The 20,310-nt window shown below is 44.2% G+C and overlaps 1 protein-coding gene across 1 annotated transcript; it reads right to left on the bottom strand.

The window, feature by feature from the left end:
* Window positions 1–2,425: 2,425 nt before the first annotated feature.
* On the bottom strand, window positions 2,426–19,027 carry LOC306995786 (uncharacterized protein). The gene is made up of 3 exons (XM_079607685.1): window positions 18,765–19,027; window positions 3,888–5,485; window positions 2,426–3,261 (listed from the first exon to the last, which is right to left on the bottom strand). The coding sequence occupies exons 1-2, from the start codon at window positions 18,964–18,966 to the stop codon at window positions 4,182–4,184; spliced, it is 1,506 nt and encodes a 501-aa protein (XP_079463811.1). The 5' UTR covers window positions 18,967–19,027; the 3' UTR covers window positions 2,426–3,261; window positions 3,888–4,181.
* Window positions 19,028–20,310: the final 1,283 nt, after the last annotated feature.

Raw genomic sequence — 20,310 nt, 5'->3', positions numbered from 1 at the left:
GGATCACAAAATCATGTCTACTATTGAATCCTAAAAAAACTTTTTGTATGTTTTCTAAGCGGCCGATTGAAATGACACGTTCAAATATATTCTTAAAACAAGAACTACAGATTGTAAAACGAATTCAAATACCTTGGCATTGTATTATATCCCATAATGTCCTTTAAAAATCATATCAAAAGCCTTTCAAAAACTGTTAAATTTAGTCTTGCTAACTTTAGATATATCAGACCATCACTTTCAAGTGAAGCAGAATGTTTCTTCATTCTATGATCCTTTCTCATATTAAATCTGTTTTACAAACTCACTCGCAAACGCCTCAACACTCAAACATGGAGTCACTTTTCAAACGAGCTTTAAACATCTTTGATAGAAAATCGCTTATATCATCACTGCTTAATACTACAGAGATATAATCTGCTACATTTTGAACATTTTGAAAAAACAAGATCCTACATGGACTCGCCCCCCTAACTGAACACATTAAATTGAACATAACGTGTGATGGCAGAACTGTAAGCAGGGCTCCACGAGAGGTGATTGTATTATAGACGTACAACATTTGGACAATATTGTCGTATAAGGGGTCGGAGATCTGGAACAAGTGACCGGCTGCTGTGAGAGGAAGTCCGACTTGCCCCAGTTTTAAGAACCAACTCAACCAATGGGTCAAGACACATCAAATCTGTGCTCGCTAGCGGTATGTGTTGTAATGTACGTACATGGGTGTGTTCACTGTTGTACTGTTTAAGTTTATGTACGTATACCAAACCAGATCTGGCACTTTACTGCACTTAAACATAATTAAAATGTACTTAATGTACATAGAAATAGCACTTTACTGTGTGTGTGTGTGTGTGTGTCCTCGTAACCCTACCCTAACCCTACACTACCCTAAACTAACCCTACACTAACCCTGGCATATTACATGGCTGAAAAGCGAAGATGTTCATTAATAGGCATTGTCCCTTTTAAATAAATAATTAAATAAATAAAAAACATAATATATGTATATATAAAATACACATCCTACATATAATACATAATTTTACATTAAAGATACAATATGTAACAATTTTGTAATAAAAGATCCAAAAATCACTTGGACAGTGATATATTTCCTGCAGTTATGTACTTACAATATCCCAAAAGTCTCCAAAGATTTTTTATTTCAGAGAAATTCCCATTTTAAATAATTGTCCGTCCCGGAAAAAAATGTCGCCTGTCAGTGACGCAATATCCGCACTATCCTTGGTTTCAGCAATATCACGTGGACAAATGCGTTAGTAAAAAAAAGTTCCTCTAGCCGGGACACGAACTCGGGTTTCCCACGTTATATGATGGCACACTTGCCCACGACACTATCGTGATGCGATAGCAAATTAACATTATAAATTATAAAAAATAGTCGGCCGCGTCCCCGCACCCACGCATGTAATAGCCTATTATGATTTCCGTCATTATTTTATATTAGTCCGTGACCGAGATTATGGCAGTGCAATTAAATACAATCGGATATCTGTTGTTAAAAAATATTAAGCCATTACTTGCAAATGTCCGTTCAAATTTAGTTTTACTACGATTGGTTTGAACACGTAAAACAACACTTCATTAACTATAAACATCCTAAAACTACGCAGCATTAACCAAACAAATCATTTGACAAATAGCTGTAACAGGATAATATAGCATAACATTTCGCGTTCCTTGTAGTTAATTCATTATCATGACACAAAATTTCGCGTTCAGACGTACAGGTAATACAAAAACTAATAAATTACCTCGATGTAATAGAAGGAAATCCAAGGCACTCTTCTTCTTTAAAATATATATATAAAGCCTTTATTAGATTGGCTATTTCATAGTAGAAAAATTCATATTTCATTTTTCTACTATGAAATAGCCAATCTAATAAAGGCTTTTTATATATTTTCAAAGAAGAGTGCCTTGGATTTCCTTCTATTACATTTTTGTTGAATTCCCAACCCCAAAGAGCACCTTCAAAAAACTTCCATATGTTGAACTCCTTGAGCACCCTGGACATTTTTTCTTTTTGAAATAAATTACCTCATCCGTGATAATGATTCATTAATTCCATACGTCTCTGGATGTTGAAAACGACATCTCCCATCGTTCCACTCTCCTTCATAGCGTCATCAAGATTCGCCTTTGTTATTGTTGGAAACAGCGCCCTCTTGTGGCTCAAAATCCTACATACTGTAGCTTTAATATAGCATGTATTTGTTTAACTAATATAAATATATCTCACATGCTGTATAACTGAGAGTGATTTACTTCTCTCCTCAGCCGAAGATTAAGAGATTGAAAAATATTAAGATTTTGAGAGTATTTACAGCAAAAAGAGGAAAACTCAAAAGAAAACATCTTGCTATACGAGTACAAATGAGAGTTGAAAAGTTGGGTTATAGGTATAGTATTTATATAAATCATACATAATATTAGGAAATAATCATAGCTAAAAGCCAGAAGATTTTGTTTTAAATTCTTTAACTGCAGTATGTAGTGACCAAACTGGCTCTATTGTGGTGATGAAGTGCTGCTGTTCCCCGAGTGGCCGCTAGAGGCCGCTAGAGGCGCTTAAAACACACGGTCTCAGTGATCGAGCTCAAACTATAATCAATCTAGCATTCAAACAGCATGCAACAACTACTTAGAAAGCTTTATTTTATCACTGAAGCTTTGAGTAAACATTCAAGAATAGTTGAAATTAACATTAAATAAACAATGCTGTACATAGAGAAGATATTATACAATATTCATAAATTAAATTTCATCTAAGCATTTCATCTAAGATGTGCTTATATCACAACTTCTTGATATTTAACAAACCAGGTCATACAGGAAGAAAGCATTAATTTCTAATGAACAATTCAAACAGTCACAGACAGAAGACACTGCACCGAATCAAAAAAGACTCATCATATCAAACATCAACGGAAGCCCTGGACAGCAACGTAAAAAAACCAAAACTAAAAAATCAGTGCAAAAAAAGAAAAAAGCCTACAATTACGAGACTAAAGTTGAAATATTTAAAGAATACAGTCTTCCATAGCCGTTCTTTTCTTATCTACTTTATTCTCGGTCACGGTACTCCGTCCGCGGCTCGGTCACGGTACTCCGTCCGCGGCTCGGTCACGGTACTCCGTCCGCGGCTCGGTCACGGTACTCCGTCCGCGGCTCGGTCACGGTACTCCGTCCGCGGCTCGGCCACGGTACTCCGTCCGCGGCTCGGCCACGGTACTCCGTCCGCGGCTCGGCCACGGTACTCCGTCCGCGGCTCGGCCACGGTACTCCGTCCGCGGCTCGGCCACGGTACTCCGTCCGCGGCTCGGCCACGGTACTCCGTCCGCGGCTCGGCCACGGTACTCCGTCCGCGGCTCGGCCACGGTACTCCGTCCGCGGCTCGGCCACGGTACTCCGTCCGCGGCTCGGCCACGGTACTCCGTCCGCGGCTCGGCCACGGTACTCCGTCCGCGGCTCGGCCACGGTACTCCGTCCGCGGCTCGGCCACGGTACTCCGTCCGCGGCTCGGCCACGGTACTCCGTCCGCGGCTCGGCCACGGTACTCCGTCCGCGGCTCGGCCACGGTACTCCGTCCGCGGCTCGGCCACGGTACTCCGTCCGCGGCTCGGCCACGGTACTCCGTCCGCGGCTCGGTCAGGGTACTCCGTCCGCGGCTCGGCCCCGGTACTCCGTCCGCGGCTCGGTCACGGTACTCCGTCCGCGGCTCGGTCACGGTACTCCGTCCGCGGCTCGGTCACGGTACTCCGTCCGCGGCTCGGCCCCGTTACTCCGTCCGCGGCTCGGTCACAGTACTCCGTCCGCGGATCGGCCCCATTACACCGTCCGCGGCTCGGTCAGGTTACTCGGTTGCTCGGTCACATTAATCAGGGGCTCGGCCCCGTTACTCCATCCCCGCTCGGTCACGTTACTTCGCTGCTCGGTCCAGTTACTCAGGTGCTCGGTCCCATTACTCCGGGGCTTGGACGCTCTTGGCCGGCGTGTGCAGCTTTTGGTGCTTCTTCAGGGACGAGTGGTCGCTGTAGCTCTTGTCATTGTAGTTCTTGTTTGGTGAGCACGAGCGTGTCTCTTCAGGTGTCCGGCGCGGCTGAAGCTCCTCCCGCAGTGAGGACAGGTGTGCCGCTTCTCCTCGGTGTGGGTCAGGTGTGCTGGTTCTCTCTGCTGTGGGTCAGCTGGTGTCTCTTCAGGTGTCCAGCGCGGCTGAAGCTCCTCCCGCAGTGATCGCAGGCGTGCCGCTTCTCCCCGGTGTGCACGAGCTGGTGCAGCTTCAGGCTGCTGGCCACGGTGAAGCTCTTCCCGCAGTCTCCGCAGGGGTACGGCCTCTCGCCCGTGTGCATGCGCCGGTGGATGGTCAGGTGTCCGGCCTGGCTGAAGCTCTTGCTGCACAGCTGGCAGCGGTATGGCTTCTCTCCGGTGTGGATCCGGGTGTGAGTCTTCAGGTCTCCGGTCCCGCTGAACCTCTTCCCACACAGCTCGCAGGCGTACGGCTTCTCCCCGGTGTGTGTGCGCTGGTGGCTGCGCAGGTTGCCGGCGTTGGTGAAGCGTTTGCCGCAGACGGAGCAGGGGAACGGCCTCTCGCCGGTGTGTGTGCGCAGGTGCACCTTCAGCTGGTTGTGTTCGCTGAAGCGTTTCCCGCAGTGAGGACAGGCGTAGGGCCGCTCGCCCGTGTGGACCCGCCGGTGGATGGTCAGCTGACCCTGGTGACCGTAGCTCTTCCCGCACAGCTCACAGGCGAACGGCCTCTCTCTGGTGTGTGTGCGCTGGTGGTTCTTCAGGAGGTCGGCGCGGTCGAAGCCCTTCCCGCACTGAGTGCAGGTGTGTGTCTTCTCCGAGCCGTGGGATCTCAGGTGGATGTGGAGCGACGCCTCGTGCTTGAAGCTCCGGTTACACTGAGCGCAGCAGAGATCCGGCTGCGGGACCGGCGGAGACTCCGTCACGTGGAACGATCCCGAGAATCCCTCGTCAGACAGTCCGTCTGGATTCGACTCTTCATCAGAGATGAGGCTGAGCTCCGGCAACTCCGGGCCGTCGGGATGTAGGTGTGTGTCGGACACCACCGTCACCTTCACATCGCAGTCGCTGAGCTCCGGCTCTAACGGACGAGTGAATATATGCTGGCGATCACAGTCAGAGTTCTCCTCTGTATTCTCCGTCTTGATCTCTTGATCGGTGTGTTCAGGAGAAGCGTGAGGATTGGAGAGGTCAACAGCACATCCGTCCTCCGTCTCCGGGTCGGCCTTCACACACAGAAGTGCTGCTGTCGCACAATCCTTGTTTATCCGCGGTGATTTCACATCTGGAGTTTGTGATTTCGTTCGGCTGCTCAGTGAATCTCCAGCAATCTTAGTTTGATCAGTATATTCACTCATATGAGCAGATGAAAACACATCTTCACTGAAATCCTTTCTTGAAAAGTCAAGCTGAAAAACACAATCTTCATCTTCTGCAAAACACAAACACAAAAAACATCTCGTTACTGGCCAAAATAATAAAAAACATGCTAATCTCCAAAGAGTTACACTCTTGCAGTTTAAGTATTAAACCATGGCTGAAATATTTAACTCTAAATGATACATATGTAACCTTGGTTCCCTGAATAGGGAACAAGACACTGCGACAGCCGTCGCTATGGGAACACCTTTGGTGTGACAAATATCTGAATATTTGGATCATGTTACTTATACCCCAATAACATGTTTGTGCTGAAGGACGAGATATTGCACACATACTGTACTGATGTTTACGGAAGCCCTATATTAAAACCCCTAGCTTACATCTACATCGCATGGCATCACGCGTCATCTGGCCTGCAGCCGAAATAATCGATTGAATACGAGCTTCCAGAGCGGGAATCAGATTTGAATAAACCATCGCATGTATTGACCGCATTGAATAAACGCATGTAATGCGGGGGGAGAGAGAGAAAGGGGATTTCCGTTCGCTCACGCCGTCACCCCAAGGCAACCGCAGAACCACAGCGGGGGTTTAACGAACATCTTTCCTCGGACAGAAAATGAGCTCAGAGCGCAACAGTTATACAGAGACAACAATCAGCTAGGCATCTTACCGTCATCATAGAGTCTAGGTTCCTCAATTAGTTTTTACCAAGGGCCAAATTCTGCCGACAATATAAAGTCAAAGGCCACCGACCACAATGTTATGGCCTCAGTGTTTGCTCTGCTATTATTGTTGTTGTTTTGTTAAAAGAGTCACAAATCACAATATAATTATTCTGATTTTATTTATGTTTATTTATTATTTTCTTTTTCTCATTAGTCTGTTTTATTCAAGCAATTATGAGCATTTTTTCAGATACATAAGACTAAAGAACTTTGCATGGTGGATATTAGAAACAAATGAACAAACAGCAGCTCTGGATCTCCATGTAAGTCGACTGGTCTTGCTCATCACCACACTGGATCTCTGCTCATCAACTTCCCCAATAGCAGATTCAATTATTAGACCTATCAGCATTAATATTTTATTGTTCTTACTTGGATCAAACTAAAAGTATTAACTGGCATGTACTCACCATTCAATGAGAGAAGTGACCGCGAGAGGCGGCCTGTTTTAGTTTTAGTCTAGTCTTTGTGTCAAGCTGTCATTTTAGTTTTGTTAGTTTTAGTCACGTTCATACTCTTTTTTTTTTTTAGTCTAGTCAAGTTTTAGTCTAGTTTTACTCATTGAAAATTGTATTTTAGTCTCTTTTAAGTAATGCAATTCTATTTAACCCAGTCAATATAGTATTTCAAACAAGGTTATCTTATTATATTTAGGGCTGTGACGGTGGCAGTCTTTTTTACCACCTCGGTGTTAATGGACCAACTACCGGCGGTGGTTGGGGGGTTGTTTAAAAAAAACTCGTTTTATATTACCACACAAAGACGCATGATATAGCCTACCACTCTGAGAGAGCTTTGAGAGGGATGTGGGACACGAGCAGGAAAGAGACCATCGATCTTTTTTCTGATATCTACATGTTTTCTACTTGATGTAAAATGGTCTGAAGAGCGAATTTTATCCTCCACAGGGGCGAGACATTTAGGCTGAGTTTGATATTGCGCTGCTAGAGAAAGTGAAACTTAAAATAACCCGCGCGTCATAAACGCGCTTTAGCCTAACTTACAATAAACTTGCAGCATTTACGTTGCGTCTCGTCTCGTTTTCGTCAGGCGATAAAGGTTCGTTGAAGATATTTCGTCATCATTTTTGTTGAAAGCAACATAGGCTGAAGCAATAGCTCTGATGAAATGGCGTTTGATAGGCTATTATCAGCTTACAGACAGAACGATCTGCATGCATAAACAAGCGCGTTGGCTTTGCGTTGTGGTGGTCAGGCAACATAAAACAAAATTGTTCAGTCCATTCAGATTTGAATTGTCTATTTTCTGTGTCCACTTTTCTTTTCTTAAAGGAACACTTCACCCATTTGCATTAGACTTTGTATCTTTAGAAACCCAGTCACATTTTCGAATGGTCATGGTTTATTCCCTTATTTTCCCATGAGATGGGAGAAATAAGGATTTAAGTGTTCCACTTCCTGCTTTTTATGACGCAAAAATCGTCAATTTGCGTCATAAAAAGCAGGAAGTCAAATTTCTTTGAATAAGGGTAAGACTACAAACACTAGCTCATCATTTATCCAGTAGAAGGCGCTGTTCCGCATGTTTTCAACCCGCCCATAGAGGGATCTCACTCACAGAATGTACATATAGTGTCAGCCATTCTTTATTTGGAAGCTAAGCAAACAGTTTCTTATTCTGTGGAGAAAGCTGAGTAGTAGCGGTGACCATCCTCTTTTTCCCGGACATGTCCGGCCGTCGAGATCGTCCAAAATGTCCAGGATTCGGCTTTTGCTTTCTGCAGTCGCATTCATAGTTTACATGCACAGCTTTTGTTTCAATCTAACTGAATTCATTCCGATTGGTGAACCTGAATGTAGTGTTTACATGAACGCTAAACAAGTGATCGGTTGATGTGCGTTTTAGCATTGCTAAGAAAATTCCCGCTCCTCCGTGAGAGATACGAGACCGGTGCGTCTCACAGGCGCCGGCGCCACTCATCAGTAATCACGCCACCGGGCTCGCATCGTTCTCCGCGGCCGTCAATCTCGTTCCTGCTCGCCGCAGTAAACATGAGGAATGGCGACTGTAGAACGCAAAAGCCGAATCCTGGACATTTTGGGCGACATCAAAATACTGGGCAGACTCACGGAGACTCACTAGTAGCATAGCCTTGTTGTTTACTGCGATCTCTTACCGGTAGGCGTGGCCTCCTAGGGCAGCGAAGCAAGTGCATTCTGGGAGTTGTTGTCTTTCATCCCCATAAGCCAAAAATACATTTTCTGTCTTTTCTCAGTCTAGAAGGCTCCAAATTCAAAATAATTTCACATTTCTTCTACATAAATGACCCATTTTAAATACACATTCATCTTTCCAGAGGTGAAGTGTTCCTTTAACACTTGGCATATTTTCGTTGTGCGCGAATGCTGTCAGATACTGCGCGTTTGAATTTTAATGCCAGTGACGTGCTTACGCTGATGTTACCATGACAATCTTGAAATAAGCGCGGGCCAAACATTTTCCTCCCGGCCCGCGGGCCGCCTATTGAGGAACCCTGATATACGGTCTATGGTTGAAGTCTAATGGGGTCGCTGTGTCCAGTTTATATACGGTCTATGGTTGAAGTCTATGGGGTCGCTGTGTCCAGTTTATATACGGTCTATGGTTGAAGTCTAATGGGGTCGCTGTGTCCAGTTTATATACGGTCTATGGTTGAAGTCTATGGGGTCGCTGTGTCCAGTTTATATACGGTCTATGGTTGAAGTCTATGGTGTCGCTGTGTCCAGTTTATATACGGTCTATGGTTGAAGTCTATGGGGTCGCTGTGTCCAGTTTATATACGGTCTATGGTTGAAGTCTATGGGGTCGCTGTGTCCAGTTTATATACGGTCTATGGTTGAAGTCTATGGTGTCGCTGTGTCCAGTTTATATACGGTCTATGGTTGAAGTCTATGGTGTCGCTGTGTCCAGTTTATATACGGTCTATGGTTGAAGTCTAATGGGGTCGCTGTGTCCAGTTTATATACGGTCTATGGTTGAAGTCTATGGTGTCGCTGTGTCCAGTTTATATACGGTCTATGGTTGAAGTCTAATGGGGTCGCTGTGTCCAGTTTATATACGGTCTATGGTTGAAGTCTATGGGGTCGCTGTGTCCAGTTTATATACGGTCTATGGTTGAAGTCTATGGTGTCGCTGTGTCCAGTTTATATACGGTCTATGGTTGAAGTCTATGGTGTCGCTGTGTCCAGTTTATATACGGTCTATGGTTGAAGTCTATGGGGTCGCTGTGTCCAGTTTATATACGGTCTATGGTTGAAGTCTATGGTGTCGCTGTGTCCAGTTTATATACGGTCTATGGTTGAAGTCTATGGTGTCGCTGTGTCCAGTTTATATACGGTCTATGGTTGAAGTCTAATGGGGTCGCTGTGTCCAGTTTATATACGGTCTATGGTTGAAGTCTATGGGGTCGCTGTGTCCAGTTTATATACGGTCTATGGTTGAAGTCTATGGGGTCGCTGTGTCCAGTTTATATACGGTCTATGGTTGAAGTCTATGGTGTCGCTGTGTCCAGTTTATATACGGTCTATGGTTGAAGTCTATGGGGTCGCTGTGTCCAGTTTATATACGGTCTATGGTTGAAGTCTATGGGGTCGCTGTGTCCAGTTTATATACGGTCTATGGTTGAAGTCTATGGTGTCGCTGTGTCCAGTTTATATACGGTCTATGGTTGAAGTCTATGGTGTCGCTGTGTCCAGTTTATATACGGTCTATGGTTGAAGTCTATGGTGTCGCTGTGTCCAGTTTATATACGGTCTATGGTTGAAGTCTAATGGGGTCGCTGTGTCCAGTTTATATACGGTCTATGGTTGAAGTCTATGGTGTCGCTGTGTCCAGTTTATATACGGTCTATGGTTGAAGTCTATGGGGTCGCTGTGTCCAGTTTATATACGGTCTATGGTTGAAGTCTATGGTGTCGCTGTGTCCAGTTTATATACGGTCTATGGTTGAAGTCTATGGGGTCGCTGTGTCCAGTTTATATACGGTCTATGGTTGAAGTCTATGGGGTCGCTGTGTCCAGTTTATATACGGTCTATGGTTGAAGTCTATGGTGTCGCTGTGTCCAGTTTATATACGGTCTATGGTTGAAGTCTATGGTGTCGCTGTGTCCAGTTTATATACGGTCTATGGTTGAAGTCTATGGGGTCGCTGTGTCCAGTTTATATACGGTCTATGGTTGAAGTCTATGGGGTCGCTGTGTCCAGTTTATATACGGTCTATGGTTGAAGTCTATGGGGTCGCTGTGTCCAGTTTATATACGGTCTATGGTTGAAGTCTATGGTGTCGCTGTGTCCAGTTTATATACGGTCTATGGTTGAAGTCTATGGTGTCGCTGTGTCCAGTTTATATACGGTCTATGGTTGAAGTCTATGGGGTCGCTGTGTCCAGTTTATATACGGTCTATGGTTGAAGTCTAATGGGGTCGCTGTGTCCAGTTTATATACGGTCTATGGTTGAAGTCTATGGTGTCTCTGTGTCCAGTTTATATACGGTCTATGGTTGAAGTCTAATGGGGTCGCTGTGTCCAGTTTATATACGGTCTATGGTTGAAGTCTAATGGGGTCGCTGTGTCCAGTTTATATACGGTCTATGGTTGAAGTCTATGGGGTCGCTGTGTCCAGTTTATATACGGTCTATGGTTGAAGTCTATGGTGTCGCTGTGTCCAGTTTATATACGGTCTATGGTTGAAGTCTATGGTGTCGCTGTGTCCAGTTTATATACGGTCTATGGTTGAAGTCTATGGTGTCGCTGTGTCCAGTTTATATACGGTCTATGGTTGAAGTCTATGGTGTCGCTGTGTCCAGTTTATATACGGTCTATGGTTGAAGTCTATGGTGTCGCTGTGTCCAGTTTATATACGGTCTATGGTTGAAGTCTATGGTGTCGCTGTGTCCAGTTTATATACGGTCTATGGTTGAAGTCTATGGGGTCGCTGTGTCCAGTTTATATACGGTCTATGGTTGAAGTCTATGGTGTCGCTGTGTCCAGTTTATATACGGTCTATGGTTGAAGTCTATGGTGTCGCTGTGTCCAGTTTATATACGGTCTATGGTTGAAGTCTATGGTGTCGCTGTGTCCAGTTTATATACGGTCTATGGTTGAAGTCTATGGGGTCGCTGTGTCCAGTTTATATACGGTCTATGGTTGAAGTCTATGGTGTCGCTGTGTCCAGTTTATATACGGTCTATGGTTGAAGTCTATGGTGTCGCTGTGTCCAGTTTATATACGGTCTATGGTTGAAGTCTATGGTGTCGCTGTGTCCAGTTTATATACGGTCTATGGTTGAAGTCTATGGTGTCGCTGTGTCCAGTTTATATACGGTCTATGGTTGAAGTCTATGGGGTCGCTGTGTCCAGTTTATATACGGTCTATGGTTGAAGTCTATGGGGTCGCTGTGTCCAGTTTATATACGGTCTATGGTTGAAGTCTAATGGGGTCGCTGTGTCCAGTTTATATACGGTCTATGGTTGAAGTCTATGGTGTCGCTGTGTCCAGTTTATATACGGTCTATGGTTGAAGTCTATGGTGTCGCTGTGTCCAGTTTATACACGGTCTATGGTTGAAGTCTATGGGGTCGCTGTGTCCAGTTTATATACGGTCTATGGTTAAAGTCTATGGTGTCTCTGTGTCCAGTTTATATACGGTCTATGGTTGAAGTCTATGGTGTCGCTGTGTCCAGTTTATATACGGTCTATGGTTGAAGTCTATGGGGTCGCTGTGTCCAGTTTATATACGGTCTATGGTTGAAGTCTATGGTGTCGCTGTGTCCAGTTTATATACGGTCTATGGTTGAAGTCTAATGGGGTCGCTGTGTCCAGTTTATATACGGTCTATGGGGTCGCTGTGTCCAGTTTATATACGGTCTATGGTTGAAGTCTATGGGGTCGCTGTGTCCAGTTTATATACAGTCTATGGTTGAAGTCTAATGGGGTCGCTGTGTCCAGTTTATATACGGTCTATGGTTGAAGTCTAATGGGGTCGCTGTGTCCAGTTTATATACGGTCTATGATTGAAGTCTATGGGGTCGCTGTGTCCAGTTTATATACGGTCTATGGTTGAAGTCTATGGTGTCGCTGTGTCCAGTTTATATACGGTCTATGGTTGAAGTCTAATGGGGTCGCTGTGTCCAGTTTATATACGGTCTATGGTTGAAGTCTATGGGGTCGCTGTGTCCAGTTTATATACGGTCTATGGTTGAAGTCTATGGTGTCGCTGTGTCCAGTTTATATACGGTCTATGGTTGAAGTCTATGGTGTCGCTGTGTCCAGTTTATATACGGTCTATGGTTGAAGTCTATGGGGTCGCTGTGTCCAGTTTATATACGGTCTATGGTTGAAGTCTATGGTGTCGCTGTGTCCAGTTTATATACGGTCTATGGTTGAAGTCTATGGGGTCGCTGTGTCCAGTTTATATACGGTCTATGGTTGAAGTCTATGGTGTCGCTGTGTCCAGTTTATATACGGTCTATGGTTGAAGTCTATGGGGTCGCTGTGTCCAGTTTATATACGGTCTATGGTTGAAGTCTATGGGGTCGCTGTGTCCAGTTTATATACGGTCTATGGTTGAAGTCTATGGGGTCGCTGTGTCCAGTTTATATACGGTCTATGGTTGAAGTCTATGGGGTCGCTGTGTCCAGTTTATATACGGTCTATGGTTGAAGTCTATGGGGTCGCTGTGTCCAGTTTATATACGGTCTATGGTTGAAGTCTATGGGGTCGCTGTGTCCAGTTTATATACGGTCTATGGTTGAAGTCTATGGGGTCGCTGTGTCCAGTTTATATACGGTCTATGGTTGAAGTCTAATGGGGTCGCTGTGTCCAGTTTATATACGGTCTATGGTTGAAGTCTATGGGGTCGCTGTGTCCAGTTTATATACGGTCTATGGTTGAAGTCTATGGTGTCGCTGTGTCCAGTTTATATACGGTCTATGGTTGAAGTCTATGGTGTCGCTGTGTCCAGTTTATATACGGTCTATGGTTGAAGTCTATGGTGTCGCTGTGTCCAGTTTATATACGGTCTATGGTTGAAGTCTATGGGGTCGCTGTGTCCAGTTTATATACGGTCTATGGTTGAAGTCTATGGTGTCGCTGTGTCCAGTTTATATACGGTCTATGGTTGAAGTCTATGGTGTCGCTGTGTCCAGTTTATATACGGTCTATGGTTGAAGTCTATGGGGTCGCTGTGTCCAGTTTATATACGGTCTATGGTTGAAGTCTATGGGGTCGCTGTGTCCAGTTTATATACGTTCTATGGTTGAAAGTCTATGGGGTCGCTGTGTCCAGTTTATATACGGTCTATGGTTGAAGTCTATGGGGTCGCTGTGTCCAGTTTATATACGGTCTATGGTTGAAGTCTATGGTGTCGCTGTGTCCAGTTTATATACGGTCTATGGTTGAAGTCTATGGTGTCGCTGTGTCCAGTAACAGTTTATATACGGTCTATGGTTGAAGTCTATGGGGTCGCTGTGTCCAGTTTATATACGGTCTATGGTTGAAGTCTATGGTGTCGCTGTGTCCAGTTTATATACGGTCTATGGTTAAAGTCTATGGTGTCTCTGTGTCCAGTTTATATACGGTCTATGGTTGAAGTCTATGGTGTCGCTGTGTCCAGTTTATATACGGTCTATGGTTGAAGTCTATGGTGTCGCTGTGTCCAGTTTATATACGGTCTATGGTTGAAGTCTATGGGGTCGCTGTGTCCAGTTTATATACGGTCTATGGTTGAAGTCTAATGGGGTCGCTGTGTCCAGTTTATATACGGTCTATGGTTGAAGTCTATGGTGTCGCTGTGTCCAGTTTATATACGGTCTATGGTTGAAGTCTATGGTGTCGCTGTGTCCAGTTTATATACGGTCTATGGTTGAAGTCTAATGGTGTCGCTGTGTCCAGTTTATATACGGTCTATGGTTGAAGTCTAATGGTGTCGCTGTGTCCAGTTTATATACGGTCTATGGTTGAAGTCTATGGGGTCGCTGTGTCCAGTTTATATACGGTCTATGGTTGAAGTCTATGGGGTCGCTGTGTCCAGTTTATATACGGTCTATGGTTGAAGTCTATGGGGTCGCTGTGTCCAGTTTATATACGGTCTATGGTTGAAGTCTATGGTGTCGCTGTGTCCAGTTTATATACGGTCTATGGTTGAAGTCTATGGTGTCGCTGTGTCCAGTTTATATACGGTCTATGGTTGAAGTCTAATGGTGTCGCTGTGTCCAGTTTATATACGGTCTATGGTTGAAGTCTATGGTGTCGCTGTGTCCAGTTTATATACCGTCTATGGTTGAAGTCTATGGTGTCGCTGTGTCCAGTTTATATACGGTCTATGGTTGAAGTCTATGGTGTCGCTGTGTCCAGTTTATATACGGTCTATGGTTGAAGTCTATGGTGTCGCGTGTCCAGTTTATATACGGTCTATGGTTGAAGTCTATGGGGTCGCTGTGTCCAGTTTATATACGGTCTATGGTTGAAGTCTATGGTGTCGCTGTGTCCAGTTTATATACGGTCTATGGTTGAAGTCTATGGTGTCGCTGTGTCCAGTTTATATACGGTCTATGGTTGAAGTCTATGGTGTCGCTGTGTCCAGTTTATATACGGTCTATGGTTGAAGTCTAATGGTGTCGCTGTGTCCAGTTTATATACGGTCTATGGTTGAAGTCTATGGGGTCGCTGTGTCCAGTTTATATACGGTCTATGGTTGAAGTCTATGGGGTCGCTGTGTCCAGTTTATATACGGTCCATGGTTGAAGTCTATGGGGTCGCTGTGTCCAGTTTATATACGGTCTATGGTTGAAGTCTATGGTGTCGCTGTGTCCAGTTTATATACGGTCTATGGTTGAAGTCTATGGTGTCGCTGTGTCCAGTTTATATACGGTCTATGGTTGAAGTCTAATGGTGTCGCTGTGTCCAGTTTATATACGGTCTATGGTTGAAGTCTATGGTGTCGCTGTGTCCAGTTTATATACGGTCTATGGTTGAAGTCTATGGTGTCGCTGTGTCCAGTTTATATACGGTCTATGGTTGAAGTCTATGGTGTCGCTGTGTCCAGTTTATATACGGTCTATGGTTGAAGTCTATGGTGTCGCTGTGTCCAGTTTATATACGGTCTATGGTTGAAGTCTATGGGGTCGCTGTGTCCAGTTTATATACGGTCTATGGTTAAAATCTAATGGGGTCGCTGTGTCCAGTTTATATACGGTCTATGGTTGAAGTCTATGGTGTCGCTGTGTCCAGTTTATATACGGTCTATGGTTGAAGTCTATGGTGTCGCTGTGTCCAGTTTATATACGGTCTATGGTTGAAGTCTATGGGGTCGCTGTGTCCAGTTTATATACGGTCTATGGTTGAAGTCTAATGGGGTCGCTGTGTCCAGTTTATATACGGTCTATGGTTGAAGTCTATGGTGTCGCTGTGTCCAGTTTATATACGGTCTATGGTTGAAGTCTATGGTGTCGCTGTGTCCAGTTTATATACGGTCTATGGTTGAAGTCTATGGTGTCGCTGTGTCCAGTTTATATACGGTCTATGGTTGAAGTCTATGGTGTCGCTGTGTCCAGTTTATATACGGTCTATGGTTGAAGTCTATGGGGTCGCTGTGTCCAGTTTATATACGGTCTATGGTTGAAGTCTATGGGGTCGCTGTGTCCAGTTTATATACGGTCTATGGTTGAAGTCTAATGGGGTCGCTGTGTCCAGTTTATATACGGTCTATGGTTGAAGTCTATGGTGTCGCTGTGTCCAGTTTATATACGGTCTATGGTTGAAGTCTATGGTGTCGCTGTGTCCAGTTTATATACGGTCTATGGTTGAAGTCTATGGGGTCGCTGTGTCCAGTTTATATACGGTCTATGGTTGAAGTCTATGGTGTCGCTGTGTCCAGTTTATATACGGTCTATGGTTGAAGTCTATGGGGTCGCTGTGTCCAGTTTATATACGGTCTATGGGTTGAAGTCTATGGGGTCGCTGTGTCCAGTTTATATACGGTCTATGGTTGAAGTCTATGGTGTCGCTGTGTCCAGTTTATATACGGTCTATGGTTGAAGTCTATGGTGTCGCTGTGTCCAGTTTATATACGGTCTATGGTTGAAGTCTATGGGGTCGCTGTGTCCAGTTTATATACGGTCTATGGTTGAAGTCTATGGGGTCGCTGTGTCCAGTTTATATACGGTCTATGGTTGAAGTCTAATGGGGTCGCTGTGTCCAGTTTATATACGGTCTATGGTTGAAGTCTATGGGGTCGCTGTGTCCAGTTTATATACGGTCTATGGTTGAAGTCTATGGGGTCGCTGTGTCCAGTTTATATACGGTCTATGGTTGAAGTCTATGGGGTCGCTGTGTCCAGTTTATATACGGTCTATGGTTGAAGTCTATGGTGTCGCTGTGTCCAGTTTATATACGGTCTATGGTTGAAGTCTATGGGGTCGCTGTGTCCAGTTTATATACGGTCTATGGTTGAAGTCTATGGGGTCGCTGTGTCCAGTTTATATACGGTCTATGGTTGAAGTCTATGGGGTCGCTGTGTCCAGTTTATATACGGTCTATGGTTGAAGTCTATGGTGTCGCTGTGTCCAGTTTATATACGGTCTATGGTTGAAGTCTATGGGGTCGCTGTGTCCAGTTTATATACGGTCTATGGTTGAAGTCTATGGGGTCGCTGTGTCCAGTTTATATACGGTCTATGGTTGAAGTCTATGGGGTCGCTGTGTCCAGTTTATATACGGTCTATGGTTGAAGTCTATGGTGTCGCTGTGTCCAGTTTATATACGGTCTATGGTTGAAGTCTATGGTGTCGCTGTGTCCAGTTTATATACGGTCTATGGTTGAAGTCTATGGTGTCGCTGTGTCCAGTTTATATACGGTCTATGGTTGAAGTCTATGGTGTCGCTGTGTCCAGTTTATATACGGTCTATGGTTGAAGTCTATGGGGTCGCTGTGTCCAGTTTATATACGGTCTATGGTTGAAGTCTATGGGGTCGCTGTGTCCAGTTTATATACGGTCTATGGTTGAAGTCTAATGGGGTCGCTGTGTCCAGTTTATATACGGTCTATGGTTGAAGTCTATGGTGTCGCTGTGTCCAGTTTATATACGGTCTATGGTTGAAGTCTATGGTGTCGCTGTGTCCAGTTTATATACGGTCTATGGTTGAAGTCTATGGGGTCGCTGTGTCCAGTTTATATACGGTCTATGGTTGAAGTCTATGGTGTCGCTGTGTCCAGTTTATATACGGTCTATGGTTGAAGTCTATGGGGTCGCTGTGTCCAGTTTATATACGGTCTATGGGTTGAAGTCTATGGGGTCGCTGTGTCCAGTTTATATACGGTCTATGGTTGAAGTCTATGGTGTCGCTGTGTCCAGTTTATATACGGTCTATGGTTGAAGTCTATGGTGTCGCTGTGTCCAGTTTATATACGGTCTATGGTTGAAGTCTATGGGGTCGCTGTGTCCAGTTTATATACGGTCTATGGTTGAAGTCTATGGGGTCGCTGTGTCCAGTTTATATACGGTCTATGGTTGAAGTCTAATGGGGTCGCTGTGTCCAGTTTATATACGGTCTATGGTTGAAGTCTATGGGGTCGCTGTGTCCAGTTTATATACGGTCTATGGTTGAAGTCTATGGGGTCGCTGTGTCCAGTTTATATACGGTCTATGGTTGAAGTCTATGGGGTCGCTGTGTCCAGTTTATATACGGTCTATGGTTGAAGTCTATGGTGTCGCTGTGTCCAGTTTATATACGGTCTATGGTTGAAGTCTATGGGGTCGCTGTGTCCAGTTTATATACGGTCTATGGTTGAAGTCTATGGGGTCGCTGTGTCCAGTTTATATACGGTCTATGGTTGAAGTCTATGGGGTCGCTGTGTCCAGTTTATATACGGTCTATGGTTGAAGTCTATGGTGTCGCTGTGTCCAGTTTATATACGGTCTATGGTTGAAGTCTATGGGGTCGCTGTGTCCAGTTTATATACGGTCTATGGTTGAAGTCTATGGGGTCGCTGTGTCCAGTTTATATACGGTCTATGGTTGAAGTCTATGGGGTCGCTGTGTCCAGTTTATATACGGTCTATGGTTGAAGTCTATGGGGTCGCTGTGTCCAGTTTATATACGGTCTATGGTTGAAGTCTATGGTGTCGCTGTGTCCAGTTTATATACGGTCTATGGTTGAAGTCTAATGGTGTCGCTGTGTCCAGTTTATATACGGTCTATGGTTGAAGTCTATGGTGTCGCTGTGTCCAGTTTATATACAGTCTATGATGGCTTCAGACATCCGTCACACCGAGGTGTTCCCATAGCGACGCCATCGCAGTGTTGAGAGACATATGAAAGGGAACTAAATGCTTGTTGTGTTTTGCAACAATGACAACTTTAGGATGTTTCACTAAATGAATTTGTTTTTAGAAAATAACATTTCACCCTCTTGTCGTAGGCTACGTTATATTATTTACATTTACATCAGATGCGTTTATGAAAAGATAGCCTAACGTTAATCATTGAAGGAATAAAACGAGTACACTGTTTTTATACACAGCATAATCATTTGCACTTATAAGCCAAACAACAACGCAGTTTATATATAATATTTCCTCGGATATCATGTTGCGAGAGTCACGCACCTGTTTTGATGTGATTTGTCCTTTTCTCTTTTGCACAAAGTCGTTTTCTCAGATCATCATTTTCGGACTCAATTCTCTGAATCTTATGCTGATATTCGCTGACCGTTTGTTCCACTGAATCCAGAATGTCACTGACAGTCGCTCGAAAGATTTCATTTAATGAAGATTCAAGAAAAGCTTTTAAATCGCCAAACTTCGCCATTTCAACAAACACACGGAGCTGCTGCTGCAGTAACCGGAGAACCGTCGCGAGCGCCACCGAACTCACCGCTGCCCCCTCAGGCCTGGAGAAGAACTTCACCCGAACTCACCGCTGCCAACGGCGCCGCCATATTTGTCCGGGAAACTTGCCGTAACTCTCATAAGTGGAGTGAGGAAAAGGTGCCTTACAATTTTGACAGCTAGTTGGCCACCAAAGTCAAACTATGAAAAATTAGACGTTATAAGTGATAATATAATGTCCACATGATTCGTATGAAGTCTTATTATAATTTATATTATGAACTAATGTAAATGGAAAGTGTGGCATCAGTTCAATGCAGTGATCAGAGGACTGACAGGAGAGATGTACTATAGAGCCGGGGCGATGCTAGACATAAAGCTCTGCTGGGGCTCAGGTCCCCCATTGTTTGTATGAGATAGCAACAGTAACTAAGGAGGGCGGGGCTTATTTTTCTCGATCGTTTACACACATTGGGTCTCATTCATGAAACACGAGCAGAACGAATGTTTGTGTAAATTGTGTGTAAAGTGGTTCTGGCGTAAATTTTCGGATTCATTAAAATGTTCGTATTTTCCAAATGTTAGTTATAGGCTACGAAAGAAATCTGCACCTGCTCCCAGCCACGCGTAAATAGTGCGTTTAACATCCGAACGTTTTACTCATTAATAAGGCTGCATTTTAATTCCCCTTAATCGGGTACATATTTACACAGCATTTTGAAAAAATATGATATAGTAATTACATATGTTTTTTCTTTTTACTTTTATTATGAGAGCCAGTGATAGCATCTGCAAACGGAACACTTTAATCAAATAATTAATTGCTTTCAATACGGCTGGCTATATTTTTTCGAAGTGAATTCGTTTCTTGCAGTCGAGCTTCATGTCGAACCGTTTTCTCTTCACTTCTGGGACTGTTCGATTAACAGATGAAGCTCCAGTAACTGCGTCTGTAATATCTGCCGAGCTTTCTTTTTTTAGGACCTGATACGCCACGTACGCTTGAAAATAAAATGTGGCGTTTTGAATGAACTTCTGATAATAAAATATTATCTGATAGAGAAATTTTTCTTTTTCATTCGCTTTTGAGAAGACATGTTAAAATCCTTCGTTTGGTGTCGTAATATGATGCCCATATATGGTTGTCAGTCGGATTTAATGGGCGGGATTATGGTAATTGAGAATGAGCGTGCACGCGCGTCCCATTTACGACTGATTGGAATTCATTAACACACACACATATTTCACTCTCACATCTGACGTTTACGAAGTATTTGTGAATCAGGAGAAGAGTTTTCGGGAAGGTCTCTTTACGCGCAAATCA

The sequence above is a fragment of the Phoxinus phoxinus genome, assembly GCF_949152265.1.
Source record: "Phoxinus phoxinus genome assembly, chromosome: 3".
Taxonomy (NCBI): domain Eukaryota; kingdom Metazoa; phylum Chordata; class Actinopteri; order Cypriniformes; family Leuciscidae; genus Phoxinus; species Phoxinus phoxinus.
The sequence above is the reverse complement of the archived record's forward strand: the minus strand, read 5'-3'. Positions and strand labels throughout refer to the sequence as shown.